This window comes from Myotis yumanensis, unplaced genomic scaffold (genome assembly GCF_028538775.1).
Source record: "Myotis yumanensis isolate MYYU_CA2020_CCGP unplaced genomic scaffold, mMyoYum1.0.hap1 SCAF_17, whole genome shotgun sequence".
Classification (NCBI taxonomy): domain Eukaryota; kingdom Metazoa; phylum Chordata; class Mammalia; order Chiroptera; family Vespertilionidae; genus Myotis; species Myotis yumanensis.
The window spans coordinates 18,003,706-18,018,119 of NW_027223768.1; the positions used below are offsets into that span (position 1 = coordinate 18,003,706).

General features: G+C 48.4%; 1 protein-coding gene and 1 long non-coding RNA gene across 3 annotated transcripts in view; one reads left to right on the plus strand and one right to left on the minus strand.

The window, feature by feature from the left end:
• The window catches only part of CUNH1orf105 (chromosome unknown C1orf105 homolog), a 27,041-nt gene extending 23,310 nt beyond the window's left edge, over positions 1-3,731 (plus strand). Inside the window, exon 6 of the mRNA XM_070396560.1 lies at positions 2,730-3,731. Within this exon, the coding sequence (XP_070252661.1) occupies positions 2,730-2,788 (59 nt within the window). The 3' untranslated portion in view covers positions 2,789-3,731. The remainder of the gene's footprint in view (positions 1-2,729) is intronic.
• LOC138995826 (uncharacterized) lies at positions 1,574-13,757 on the minus strand. 2 transcript variants are annotated; one of them, XR_011468673.1, is made up of 3 exons: positions 13,015-13,757; positions 7,562-7,716; positions 1,574-2,815 (listed from the first exon to the last, which is right to left on the minus strand). It is a non-coding gene; the product is annotated as an uncharacterized lncRNA (long non-coding RNA). The 2 variants fall into 2 exon arrangements; XR_011468674.1 differs by lacking the exon at positions 1,574-2,815 and adding an exon at positions 3,462-3,626.
• Positions 13,758-14,414: the final 657 nt, after the last annotated feature.

A 14,414-nucleotide genomic window follows, 5' to 3' on the forward strand; every position in this document is an offset into this window, starting at 1 on the left:
ATACCCACTCGAATGTGCCTTCAATGAAAAGATGTACTATTACTCTATGTGCTAATAAAGAAAAAATAATGCCCGAGATGAGGGATCTAATGAGAAACCCTTCCACAAAGCTGAGACATCAAAGGGCTACAGAGGTAAACAAGAAATACTAGTAAGCCCATCCCACACAGAGAAAGAGCCAAAACATTTTGCTCCTCTTGGTCTTGGCCCCGGTGGAGAGAGGGTGAAAAAAACTCGTATGAGAATTGGAATGACAAGCTGGCACTCATACACGTGGTCTAAGTTCACGCTGGTAGTGTGGCCCTTTCAGGCTCAATGTGAATTGGTGTCAGGGTGACCCCAGAAGCAAAGAAAATCCTCGAACCGAGGTCTGCAAGGCCCCTGGGGTGGCCCACCTATTCTAGCAACAATTAAAATCAGTTAGACTTCACTGCGGAGGGATTTAGACTCTAGTCTCTTTCCTGTGAGTTTAAATCCTGAGCAGAATATTTTGTCTGTTGCGACCACCCCAAGGTTACAGGTGGAGAAATTATGGTTTACATAGCACGTTGAGCACGGCATCAGGATGCTCATTCAGTGCGAAGAGCCATTTCTTTTTCCCTGAAAGATTGGAGCTTGTCTGAGCCAGGCATCTTTGGCCCTTCCTGACATGAAAGGGCTGGATGGTCGCTTTGATTAATTATGACGGGGGACCTACAGATATGAAGAGAAGTTGCTGGAGCCACAAGTCCTACTTACTGACAGAAGCTTCCTAGACACTAATTCTGAGCAATGTAATTGGAAGTTACGGATGCTGGCAAAGGTTTCGAGAGGAACCATGCAGACTGTTGTAAAACAGGAACTAGGTGGGGTGGTAGAATTCTAGGTTTTTCTACTAGAAGGAACCCCAGAAATCATCTAGTCCAATCCCTCAGGCCATCTGGCAGGAAAGCTGCTATTATATCAGAAATTTGCATGACTGAACCTTTTGCATAAGTCAGGTCTCTTTTTAAATGCCACCTCCTCATCTATAGTAACTTACCCACAACCCAGGATGCTTAACCCTTTATTCTGCTTCTTTTATCATAGCGACTATCACTATCTGATACTGCCTGGAATGATAGTTAATTGTCAGCTTGCTTTTTTTTCTGTCTTCTCCCACTAGAATATAGGGACCTTATTCAACTCTGTAAGTCCATGGCCAGAGCAGTATCCAGCCCCAAACAGAAACTGAAAAAATATTTGTTCAGTGAGTGAATAGTGAATGAATCAATGAAGAAAATAAGGACAATGGCTTTAATGATTTCAATTTCAGACAAATGGAATTCCATATCAGGTCTCAACTAGGATTGAAGTGTCTCATTTTCTCTGAGCAGCTAGCTGCACTGTTTCTATACACAGCTCTTAGCATAGTACCTACCATATGCACGGCTCTTATAAATGTTTGCTGGATGAGAGAATGTACATCATACACCTACCCCTCGTGGCTGAGCTGCCTAATTCTCTGGAAAAGTGATAAAGCTTATCATCAGGGACAATGATGTATGTGATGCTATTAACCAAAACAAACAAACAAAAAAGGTTGGGAAAGAAAAGTAAATTTTAATGACATGAAAAATGGAAAGAGGTGAAAGATTAAAGATTGAAAATGAGGTGATCTTCAAGGCTGAGAGTGGGATGCAGGAGGACTTCAAAGAAGACGAGATTGAAAATGTCATATTTGCCCAGTCTCCTCTCCTCTCCTCTCCTGTCCTCTCCTCTCCTCTCCTCTCCTCTCCTCTCCTCTCCTCTCCTCTCCTCTCCTCTCCTCTCCTCTGTTAAGTAACCAAGAGACATTTTATAAAACCTTCTCCCAGGAGGGCTTTAAAAATATGAGCCCCCTGCCCTTGGCTAAAGTACCTGGGGGTCTGTCCTGAGAATGAGGGATAAACCAAGTGGCCTTGCCCAATCTTCCAGCCTTTTGCTATTCTGAATTTGGACACTGAAACACTCGCATTCGTCATTCAGCAAACATTTGCAAAGTGCTGCTCAGTGCCAGAGAAGAGTCAGGATCCTTTTGGTGGCAAGTGATGGAAACTGAATTTATATCTTTAAAAAATGCAAGTGCACTCAAAGGATGCTGGGTTTTCTCCCAGAGCAACCAGGCCACAGGATGGGCAGGGGTGCTGCAGACCCAGGAAGCATTGGAGCAGGGACCTGGCTTGGTGAAGATTCATTCTCATCTGTTTCCTTCTCCCTGGGTGTTGTCTTTCCCCTTTTCCTGCGGCAGACTGTCTGTTTCCACCTGGTGGAAAACCCGGCACTGGTGTCTGCTAAGCATTATGGCTTGTAGCTTTTGGGCACTGTGTTTCCAAGCCCCAAACTCCAGGCCAAGTCACCTCGCCCAACTTGGAACCCTACCTCGTCATGATGCCATCAGTTATGACCACCGGGGTGGGGCTGCATAAGAACTCCCCCAGGATGAGATGGTGGGAGGAGAGAGAGACAGCTTTCAAAGGAAGTAGTGAAGCTGAGCTGGCAGTGCCACATATTCTCACGATGGCCTGGTACCATGTTGGACCGAGATGACTAAACCTTGATACCTATAAATCAAGGCGTCAGCCACTGTTGGACGACACAAAAATGCTGTTGTCAGTCACAGCCTCAGGAAGTCTGAGTGAGGTGCTGTCCCAGGAGCAGCTGAAATTGGCATCTCTCTTTGAGAAGGCTGCTCCCCTGTGCTTGGTCCAAGGCACATCCTGTCTCTCCAGTTCAGGTTGGCCCGTCCCCTGGAGTCAGTGATGACTGTGGAGGTGAAGGTGATCGCTGAGAAACTGGTTTGTCCACTCTTGAGAGTCTGGAAAAGAGGTCAGTGTGATACTATTGTGCTTGAGCAGGACGAAGTGGGGAGTAAGCAGAGTAGATGGGGAGAAAGAAAAGAAAAAAAAAACAGGAGGAGTGTTGGTCATGGAGTTAATACAAAATTAACTCCAAACCTCACTTCCTCACAGCTCTCCATGCCTTCGTCCATCCACGAACAAGCAAGACAATATCTCCTGAGAAATACCAAGAGGGTAAAGCTTTTTGATCTGGGACTCATTGACCCCAGACTGTCCATTTTGCTCCATGGCCGTGTCTGTCCAGTGTTTCCCCAGAGCAGCGCCTCCTTGGAGAGGCCGTATGAGACGGAATGAGCTATTGGTGCCCTAGCTTTGTTTCCATGACAACTGATCTTTAGAACTCACACCTTCCCAAGCAGGAATTCGTATTGTTGGGGTAGGGATGGAGTTGGCTTATGGTCACATAGCTGGGTTTTTCAGAAATTCTTCAAAGGGTTGGCATTTCTTTTAGAGATATATCTGTTTTCAATGCTTAAAGTAATAGTGATTTTCCCCCCATGGCCACAGCCCAGTAACTCCCTTGGGAAGGAAGAAATGTTTTCTCTACTCTCCTAGGCTTTTTCTGCTGTTCTAATAATTAAATAGTCACGAGACAGATTAATAAGACAAAAATAACCAAATTTAATTACATATGTTATGTATGGGGACCTCATATACACAAGAGAGAGACCCATTTATATGAGAGGTTCAGAGACAGAAGGGGAAAATGAGGTCCACATGACATTCTGAGCCAAGGATGGGGTCAGGCTTCAGAGGGGCCACGGTCTCCTGCAGGGTGGTAAGAAAAGCAGACGGTGAGTAATTCTATGCTTGTCCTGCCATGTAGATCAGTGGTTGAAAGTTATCTCTGGTAATAACCCTTCTTGTGGGGAAGTCCCTCCATTTAAATACTGCAAGGCAGTTAAGGGTGGGGGGGTGGCGGGGTGGGGCAGACACTTCTTCTGAGCCCACAGGTCTCCATTGCCTTCGGCTCAAAATAATTCCCCTACCAAGGGAGCCCCTCCTGGGGAGACCTGTTCTGAATCCCTTCACCCCCAACAGGCCTGAGTGTGCCTAGTCACCTGTGAGTCACGTGGGAAAGGAGGAGGGAGGAATGTGTGGTGACACCTGGCTCAGCCGGATGGCCGCATCAGGAGCCCTCTCTCCCCGCTCCGGACTAGAGTGTCCAGTGTGGGGACATTTCCGGGGAAGGAGTGCCTCAGCGTTTCCCGAAAGTCAAGAGACACATTGGCGAGAGTCACCGAGGAGATGGAGGTGTTCAGGGAGGTGAGGACCACAAACAGCGACATTGTAAGAGTACCGTGACGGACTCTGAGTCCCTCCATTAGGCGTGAAGGAAGACTCTGCCACTTAGACATCTCCCTGCATCTAGCTAGCACCGTTCCTGGCACACGGCAGCTCGGTAAATGTGGGTTGATTGATTGAATAAACATTTGACATTAACAGGCATGTCTCAGGTTATGTTCAGTCTGGGACTTTCTTAAGGCACAAGATTTGCCCTCGAGGAATGAAAGAAATCCCTTTCATTTTTAAATTCTCCCTCTTTCAACCCTGGGTTGATTTTTCTTAAATGTGCTCCTAGGAATTTGATTCCAAGCAACTGGCTCCAAGTGAGAGAGAGAGAGAAAAGGGGTTTCGAGTGGAATTGAGAAAAGGAGAGACATTCTGGGATCCAGAAGCCAAGGCCAGGATAGGGATTTCTGTGGGTTCCCAGGACGGGGAGGCAGGGAACTGCGCAGCAATCTTCCCCGAAGACCCAGGCAGCCGCTTGGAGTTCTCTGTGCCTCTTTCTGATTTGTAAGTAGTTGAGATCTGGGGCTGTTCACAAAGCCACACCTCTTGTTTGTGCCTGAGAATTGCTGGAGTAGACCAGCTTCAAACTGAGAAGCAACAAGGAACAGAAAAGCAAGGAGAAGTAACATTTGTTTCTGAGACATGACAACAGCAGGGGTGTTCATAGCTTAGTGGCCAAGGGCAGAGTGGCTGGGGTCAGCCTGATGGGTCCCACCCTGACCTACACCTTACACCCAAAGCTAAATGCATCCTGTCAAGAAAAGTGCTCAAATATGCCTGGTGCATAATAAGTGCTCAATAAATATCAACTAATCCTGCTATTATTGCTTTTAAATGCTTTCTAAATCACAATTCCAATAAGGCCATTCTCCTGCGTAGAGTACTTCAGTGGCGGCTCGTTTTCCCTGAATTGCAAGTCGTTAAGCCTAGCTTCTAAAGCATTCCAGCGTTGGCGTCCACTCTCATCTCCTGCCACTCCTCCAGGACCAGCCCTGAGCTCCAGCATTACTTAGAGCCCTTTGAGGGACCTTGTTCTCTTACCTCTCTGTGCATGTTCTCTTTCTTTGGCTGGAAATACCCGTTTCCCACTCACTCACCTGCAGAATACCCATTTGTCCCTACCACCGCCTCTTTTAGGAAGCTCCCTCTACCATGCCCCGCTGGGCGCTGGGCGCTGGGGCCCCTCCCACAAGCTCTCAACTAGTCACAATCCCCAACACACGCATCTGACATTCCTTCCTTCCCGTTCTTCCCAGGGACTCTGTGATCCTTTGGGGGGGGGGGGGGGGAGGTGGCATGTTGTTCTCCAGCGTACACAGAGCAGGTGTCCCCCAGAATGCTTGGAATCTCAGAGGAGGCTCATCAATGAAGTTTCCTATAAGAATCAGCGAAGGGAAGAACTGAAGCCTGCCAGAAAGAGAAATACATAGAAGAAATCTGCGAGTCCCTCACCTCTCCACCCGCTCCTCCTGCACCCTCATGATGGGGGCCTGGATTCTCGCCCTTATTATTTTCCACGTTCAAGTTCCCTAAGGTAATGGTGGAGCCACATTCTCCGGTGACCCGTGACCCAGGTCTTTGATGCTGTTACCTGCACCGACTCTGATCCTCAGCAGGAAATTCTGAGCTTCACAGAGTCAGGTTTTTCCAGGCTGAAGATGAATAAGTAATAACCAATTGCCTTTACTTTTCCAAGAATCCTCGGGGACCTGTCAGTGCTCCAGTGGGTGGAAAGGCCCTCCCACTACACACTGATTGGGGAAGTGATAGCCCTGGGTCGCTGGGCATCAGAGGTGGGACCAGGAGGGCACACGCGAGCTCCAGCCAACAGCAAGCTCCAGCCAGCAGCAGGACTAGGGGAGATGATGGACAGCCTCTTTTCCCCTTCGGAATTCCTCGTCCTGGACACAGAGCTCTGGAACTAAAACTGGATCAGGGGCAAGCTAATGAGAAAATCATATATTTGAACAAGATTTAAAAATAAAAAATGATGATTAGCATTTATGAAACCCGATGAACGTGTGGCCAGCCAACTGGCAGGCACTAGCAAAAGCAAACTCCCCAAGTTACCCAGGGGAATGACCCCCAAGGGCCCAGAGTAAGGGTTCGGACAACAGGAAGAGGGAGAAAAATATTCCGAACAAATCAGGGGCTTGGTTTTTCTGCCATTTAGTGTGGCTTTGCTTTGAGACGAATGAGTTACAAGCTGCTGAAATACATTTCGTAAGAGGTTTGATTATGGCAGGTGGAAGAGACTGCAGCATATTTCAGTCTCAAGTGAGAATAGACACAACGCTTTTCCCTGACTTAGCAACAGGCAGAAGCATGGTCAGGAAGCTTCTCAAAGTTAATGAGGTCCCCCTGGTTCAGAGGTCACCCACCACTGATCATTACAGCTCTTGTCCCTGCTACGGGGCCTGTCGTTTAGTAGATGCCTAATAAGTTTCTCTGAAAAATGTGTGAATGCAATGCAATACATAATACATGTTCGGTGAAGGAATCATGACCCTTTTTTTTTTTTTTTTTTTTTTAGTTTTCAAAGCTCTGATTTATAGCATTTGACAATTTCTGTGGTGCAAATGTTCCCAGCAAGGCCACCTTCAAGCCACCAGTGGCTTAACAAGCTCACAAAATTTCTAAAAAATTAACTATCAGCTCTCGTGACCAGCAGGAGTCAACCCGGGGATACTGGTACTTGTGGCAGGACATTCCTGGCTCTCCGTGCTCTCAGGCAGGGCAGTACCAAGTGTGTTCAGTGTATTCAGCCCTCAGAAGTTTTTGCACAGACTTTCCCCTAGAAGTTTATAAAGCCAAATAAAACCAGGGGACTAAATTTCGGGGCACTGCTCTTGGATTGGGGAGACGATGGACAGGCCAGGGGCTTTGTGCCATTGACTTTCTTGGTTTTTATTCATCATGTCAACAAGTATTGCCTCTCCTCCTTGCTCCACCCCAAGTCCCCAGAACTGTGCTAAAATTCAGAGGAAACACCAAAATCTGTACCCTGCCCTTGGGGGGCATATATTCATCCTTAGAAGGCTGGACACACACAAAAGCAATGAAGTAAGAATACAAAGCCCATCAGGCTGTGGCCAGAGAGGAGGAGTCCCCAGAATCAGCATATGGAGACCTTCTGTAGCAAGTACACATAAATCAGCAAACTGCCTCTCTCCCCTCCCCCCCACCCCCACCTGCCACCAGACTATCTGCCTCCCCAGGCCCTGAACATCCTCTCCATTTCCTCTCTCATACAGAAAAGGACCCTACTGACCTATCAGATGACCTCATAGGTATCTGTCGAGAAATGTACATTCTCTCTCCCAAATACCTTCTTATCCTGGTTTCCTTGATGACGAAGGGTACATATGTGGAAACAACTGCCTGGAGTAGAAGAGAAATTCTGTCCTTACCAGGAGTGAGAAGTGGGCACTCCCAGCCCCTCAGCAGCTTGGGAAAGGCTCGCCGGAGCTGGTCTTCCAGACCACCTGTGTGCACGGACAGGGGCCACACGCCTACCGGACTTCCTCAGGGAAGGCCTGCATGGCGGCCTTGCAAACCCAGAGACCTAAAGTAACCCCAAAGGATGGTGTGAAATGAAAACTTTTTAATTAAAAAGCAGTCTCTGGTGGGTAGTCATGTCTTAGGCCAGTATCTTCCCTGACAAAGATCAATTTTGATTTTAACTGAGCCTATTGTCTTTTTGCATCTAGATAACAGACCTTTGGAAAGTCAGGGTGACTTGTAGCTTACCTTTCTCCAGACCCCTCAGGGCACAGTCAATGTGGGGCAGGGGGGGGGAGGACCACAAATCCCCTCATTGTTATTGCTATCTTGTGAATTGTTGACTGGTAACTATCCTGTATCCACCTATGTAAAAGAAGCATGTGTCTATCATTTTACTTTTTATCCAATCCCAGAGATTTCCCCACTTTGCTTTCTCCCTCCTCCCTAATCTATCACTGGTGGATTTCATGTGGCCCACTTACAGTCTCCACCTTCCATGGTAATTTATAAAAACAGGTGAAAAATCACCATTCTCTGGAGCATTGTCTCAATGCACTGAGATTCTGCTTCCTGGCAATTATTGACAGTTTGGCTCAAATAAACTTGTAAAAATTCTTTATAAGTTTGAACATTTCTTACGTTAACACCTGCTTACCTTATCAGAATTGTAATCACAGGAGAAACTAGCAAGCATGGAACTGGACAGTGAAGCCTCTTATGTAAGCCTGTGTTCTTTTGTCTCAGCTCAGGCACACCTCTCATTCTTCTCTCCTCTCTGGAACCAGTTCATACACTGGGCAGGCACCTCTTGTTTGCTCGCAACCCAATCAATTCATCACCAGTTGAAGCTGGCTCTCGCCAAACGTTCTCACCCCAGTGTTTACCACTCACCAAGCTAACACTTCCTGCCATTGTTCTTGAGTCTAGGAATCAGACCTTCACTTGGGGAGCTTCCCCCTCCATTTAGCCTGGCAAGGAGGGGGTGGGCATGCACAAAACACCCACCCGTAAATATTTCATGATCAACTACTGTCAGCCTGGTGCTGTGCTCAGCACTGGGAAATCAAAGGTGAATATGATGCTTATGCCCTGGTGTTGAAGGAAGAAGGCAGGCAAGTGAGCAAGCCATCAGGCCACAGTGTGATAAGAACCTGGGTTATGAGAAAGTCTGTAGTTACCAAGGGTGGGCTCCTAATCCAGCCTTGGTGAGGAGCAGGGTTGGGAAAGGAAGTCAAGGATCGGTCCAGGGGAGCTGTATCCTAAGGATTGGTAGGTATTAGCCAATCCAAAGACAGGGCAGCTTGTGGGGACAGAGAGGAGGTTCAAGAGCCAGTGTAACTGCTGGGAGGTGACCAAGCGCACAGTTTGAGCTGACTTGGGTCCTTGCATCTCAGAATATTTGACTTATAGCTGCAAAGCACTGAAGGTTTGATCACCAGCTTTTCACTCCCTTCGATGATGGTGATTATACCAATTAGTATTCACATTGAGCCTAGGTTTAACAAAAGCCCCCTGCCCTGAGCTGTGGAAAGAAAGCTTAACATGTATGGAGGTCAGGAAAAGCAAAACCAGGTCTCCACCCCCTGCCTTCCAGCTCTGGTAGAAAACCCAAGGCCAGGAGCCACTAGTGTCAGTCACTAGGGATGTGCTGGCGCAGCTCAGGGGCTCAGCATTCTCTCTCCTCTTCGTTTCTCTCCTCTCTGGTCTGGTGAGCTTGCAAACTGTCTGTGTTCTGCAGAGCTTCCCTGTCAGGTCTCATCGGGACTCCTGCTTACCCAGGCGCACACACCACAGCTTTCCCGGCAGTTTCCTCCTCCCGCCCCTCCCCTTCCCCAGCTCCCTCTGCTCCACCCCATGTGCCCCCAGGCCCTGAGAACTGTGACAGCTCTCTGGGGACAGAAACTCAGAAAGGGGAGTCCATCTCTCATGGGAGGACTTAAATGTGGGACAAAACGTGGAATGTGATTTGCATCTTTTCTGTAGGGTCCAGAGGAAGCCGGATGGTTAATTCTCTTAGGCAAGTCCTTAGAATTCTCAAGACCCCTCTTGTTTCCATAGTAAAAGTAAACAGCCTTAGATGGTCAGATGATTGACATGGGTTATCTCATTGAATCCATCAATGACCTTATGAGGTGTTTACAATTATTATCCTTTTCTGCACCTCCATTTCCTCATCTGTAAATTGGGGAGAATAGTGGCACTTACCTCATAGTCTTGTCAGGATTTAACAGATAAATAGTTAAGTACACGAGAGCTGCACCTGGCATATAATATAGTAAGTGCTCAGAAAATGTTAGCCGTTATTAATGTGAGGAATCTGGGCCATAGAGGTTAAGTAATATGGCCAGGATCACACAGCTGATCAAATGAGGCCAAGATTCAGACCCAGGCAGTCTGACCCCAGAGCCTGACCTCCTGAAGGCAGTGGCTCTGCTCCATGGAAGAATTAAGGAGCAAGAAGGAACCAGGAGGAACTTTGGGTTGCTAGAGAGAAGTGGGAGAATTCCTTTGGTTTTGGGTAAACCAATGGTTCTCAAAACATGCCAATTCTCAGGCCCCATCCTGCTCTCCTGAATCCGAGACTCTGGGGTGAGACTCGATGCCCTGTGTTCGGGAGCCCCCCAGGTGGTCCAAGGCACACTGTGGACTCTCAACTCAGCTCTCTCATCCCTGCCATCTTCCTTACTCCTCATTGTCCCCACCACATTATGTAAGAACAGAGATCCCTCATCCAACTTGGGGACAGAGGTTTAGAAAGGGTTCAGCAGAGGGCTGGCCCAGAGGGGCTCCTGGAAGCCCCACCTCCCTCCCTCTTTTGTCCGGGAGCAGGGGGCAGTGGGACTCTCTGGGATCTCACCTTCTCCAGCACTCCCTCCAGTAGTTTAGGAAACAATCCTCTGAAGAAGCAGATGAACAAAAATGTGAATTAATTTGGCCTCATGGCCACATAGCGTGGAGGCTTCAGTTTTCTGAAATAGTAGGTCTCAGATGGAGAAAATGGATTTGGGACCTGGGTTTTGGTGGTGATTATTGATATCCCCCCCAAATTTGCTAAAAGTGGAGTTCAAGGGCCAGAAAAGCTAGAAAGAGACTAAATGAATTCTGTCCTTGGAGAGTGTACCTGTGGGGTATGGGGGAGGCAGGGAAGGGGTATGTATAACTGAGACCACTGTAGCTTTAAAAGCTGGGCCAGGTAGGAAAGCTGCAATGTCAGTGTGGGTCCTGGGGTTTCCCAGAGGCAGTTACAAAAGGATCTGGAAGAGGTGGCCTGCGGCTGGGGATGGGGAACTGGCTGCATTCTTTGGCAACTTCATATTTTTTAACGCTCTCTCCCTGGCTCGGTGTGGAGCGGCTGACAGAGGGCTGAAGGAATCCTTCTTATTACTTAATACTAAGCACCTACCCTGAGTCAGGCCTGGGTTTTTGTGGGGTTTTGGGGTTTTTGTTTTGTTTTGTTTTGTTTTGCATATGTTCACTCTTTTAATTCTCCTAGGTCTTGGAGTAGGTATCATTTTTTCATCTTTGTATTATAGATGGATTTAAGGATCTTGAAGCACGGGGAAATTAAATAATTTGCCTAAGGACAAACAGCTCCCCAAGTGGAGGAGCTGGGGTTAGGATCCAGGCATTGTGGGAGCAGAGCAGGCCCCACCTGTCATTCTGTCTCTTTGCTGAGTTTGTGTCAACAGCACAGGAGAGAAGGAGAGGGACAGTGGGGAGGGGAGCGTGGGGCTCAGCATGCCCACTGCCCATGCTGCCTCGGCCACATCATCCCCTGGCCTGGAGTTTGATACCCACGGCCTGTTTGTCAGAGTCAGGTGGCAATGACACATGCGGTCCTTTGCCAGGAGCATCCTGAGACAGGTATCAGAGTCCAACCCGCCAGTTGTGTTGCACTGACTGACGGAAGCAACAGCTCAGGAGGCACCAGCAGGGCTGCCCTGGCCCCAGGAGTTTGGCTCAGGCCTTGCTGCTTCTGGGCTCAGTAGGAAACTGGCTGGGATCAGGACCTCGTGGCCTGCGGGCGGGGCCTGCCCCTCCATGAGAGATTTTAGCTAAGAGGCTGGGTGGACGGGGGTAACCGGCCTCTCCCCCACCTGCCCACCCTTCCCCAGTAGGCTTTCCTCCTGGACATTTTCAGAGGGAAGGGAGGACTGCCTTCTGTATTTCTCTGGGGGAAGGAAGTTAAAAGCACACAGGCCTCCCTGGGGAGGTTGCGGGCACTGCCAAGCTGCATAGGAAATGGCCAGCTCACCCCACCTGCCACATGACCTCTCCTGACAAGTGGCCGAGCAGCAGTGTCACTGAGGAAAAGGACATTGCCTCTTTTTAAGGACTGCAGGGTGTTTAATAGGTGGGGTCAGATCTCCTCCTTCTAAAGATGCGGTGATGTAGAGAGCAAGCCAGGACTCTCATACCCATTCTACAGAAGAGGAAAGTTGTGTCAGCCCTTCACAGAGGGGCTGACTCGTTGTGCGACTCTGTTCACGCTTGAGGTGGGCACGGGACCCATGATGACTGCCGATGCTTTCTAAAATGGGAATACCTACCACGGGTCAACTCCAGCGCTGGGCAGTGAATGCTCAGGCTTGTAGCTCTTGGCCTCTGAACAGTGTGTGTCTTGTTTCCTTGTTAGAAGCCAATCTAAACTTAAATATATGTTAAAAAAAAAAATCATGTTTTCCCTTATTGGCCAGCCTAAAAAACCCTGGCAAGGATATAAGGAGCCATTGTTACCTGGACCCGGACCTGAGGGAGGCTTCTTTGAGCTGAGACCTTTATTTGCTCCTGCCCTGAGACATCTGTGCTTCTGGTTCTCAGCCCTTTGAACTTGGACTTGAACTTACATCATTGGCTCCCTGGTTGACAGGCATTTGGGTTTGGACTAGAACTCCACCACTGGCTTCCTCAGCCTCCAACTTGCAGACAACAGATCATTCAACTTCTCATGCCCCAGCATCGCATGAGCTGGTCCCTCATCACCTCTCTTTCCATACAGGCTGTGTTTCTCTGGAGAAGCCTGGCTAAGACAGTGCTGAATAAGAAAGGAAGGACACCCCAGAGAGGAGAGGAAACGTGAGTTAGACCTTGAGAAAAGGACTGGGTTTAGGAAAATGGAGAAGAGGAAGAGCATGCAGCGGGCAGAGGCGAGCAGGGAATCAAAGCGCAGGAAGCTCGTGGTCTATGAGGAAGACAGAGCCGACAGGTTACCCTGGCTTCATGCCCATCAGGGTGGAAATAAGGGTGGGAGAAGTTGGCCAAAAATTGATGTCAAAATGGCCAACCTCTCCAAGCATGATTTTCTGCAATGATAAGGTGAGAAGATAAGAAGGATGACAAAATCATACCCAGCACTTACACCAGGCATCTTTCAAAGTCTCAAAGCATGTTGATATGCTGCATTATTCATCGTCCTGATGCTTCTGTGAGGCAGGTTCACGGAAGCGGTGAATCATCTCCCTTACACAAGTAGGGAAATCAAGACAGAGGCAGTGAGAGTGTCTTCATCCCGATAGTGAGCCAGCTGGAGCTCTTGGTCTGAAGTGCTGTCGCCGCACTGCAGCTTCCTCTTCTAGGGCCCATCCCGATTCCCATTCCGTCCAAGTCTGTAGATGTCTATCTCTTCCAGGCAACTAACTGGACTTAAAGCCATTTTTCCACTTTGTCCCTCGGAAGTGGACTCGTTATATCTCCTCTTTCAGTGACACACAGATACTTCTTACTCTGCCTGAAATGAAATCTGTGTGTTTAAAGGTAACGGAGCCAGATAACCTGTGGGTCTTAAAGTGAATTTCCAGGCTAACATAGGTTCATTCATTCATTCTGTTAGTCTTGCGGAGTCTTCTGCCTTTGAATTCCGTCCATTTCTCTCTCTTTGTGCCGTTCCTTCCTCCCTCCCCACCCCCAATAAGACATGATACATGATCCCAGACACTGATTTCCAAATCTAGTGAAGGCAACCGAGTGGTCCACAAACCTTCTCAACCTCCAGTTCCTGCCTTTTGTCCTTCATGGCCCAGGAGCAGAGAGCATCTCCTGGTAAGAGCTCCTTAGAGGCCCCTTTGCCTACCTGAAGGCAGGTGTGAGAGTCAGTCAGGGTTTCTCTTGATTTGCCCACAGCTCAGTTGACTAGCAGCCCACTCCTTGACCTCTTTAAAGCCACCTGAGCTTGCCAAGATTTTCCTGGTCATATTGTACCTCTTCCTGCTTAGCAAGGCCATTCACTATTCCTCCCATTGATTGAATACAATCCTCTATTGTGTCAGGATTGTTGCGATTAAGTCAACAAGGCAAGCGATGTTGCAATCAGTCATGACTTGTACTTTATTTCCAGCTGACCCTAAACTAAATTGGCCATGCTTAATGCCCGAAAGCAGCGTCAGGAATCAGAAAGAGCATGGACCCTGGAGCTTTGGCTTGTAACCACGGATCTGGCCCGTAGATCACTGCTTTGGGTCTCAGCACACTGCCTGAATCCTTCTCTACAGTGCCTAGCACAGTCCTAGACACAAAGTCTGTACTCAGTACCTGTTGACTGGCCTTGACTGAACCTTCCTATAGGACATGGTAGCAAATCTGAAGCTCCTCCTTCTCCTAAGCTGTAGGTAGGTCAGAGCCATCAGTGAGAACAAGAGACACTGGCCACAGGCATGGCTTCTGTAGCAATTGATCACTAGTTGGTACTTCCTTTCCTCTCCCGGACATAAGGACTTCCTCCCACCTGATGGGGCGGTCTCTGGATTTGAAGGAACTGGCAGG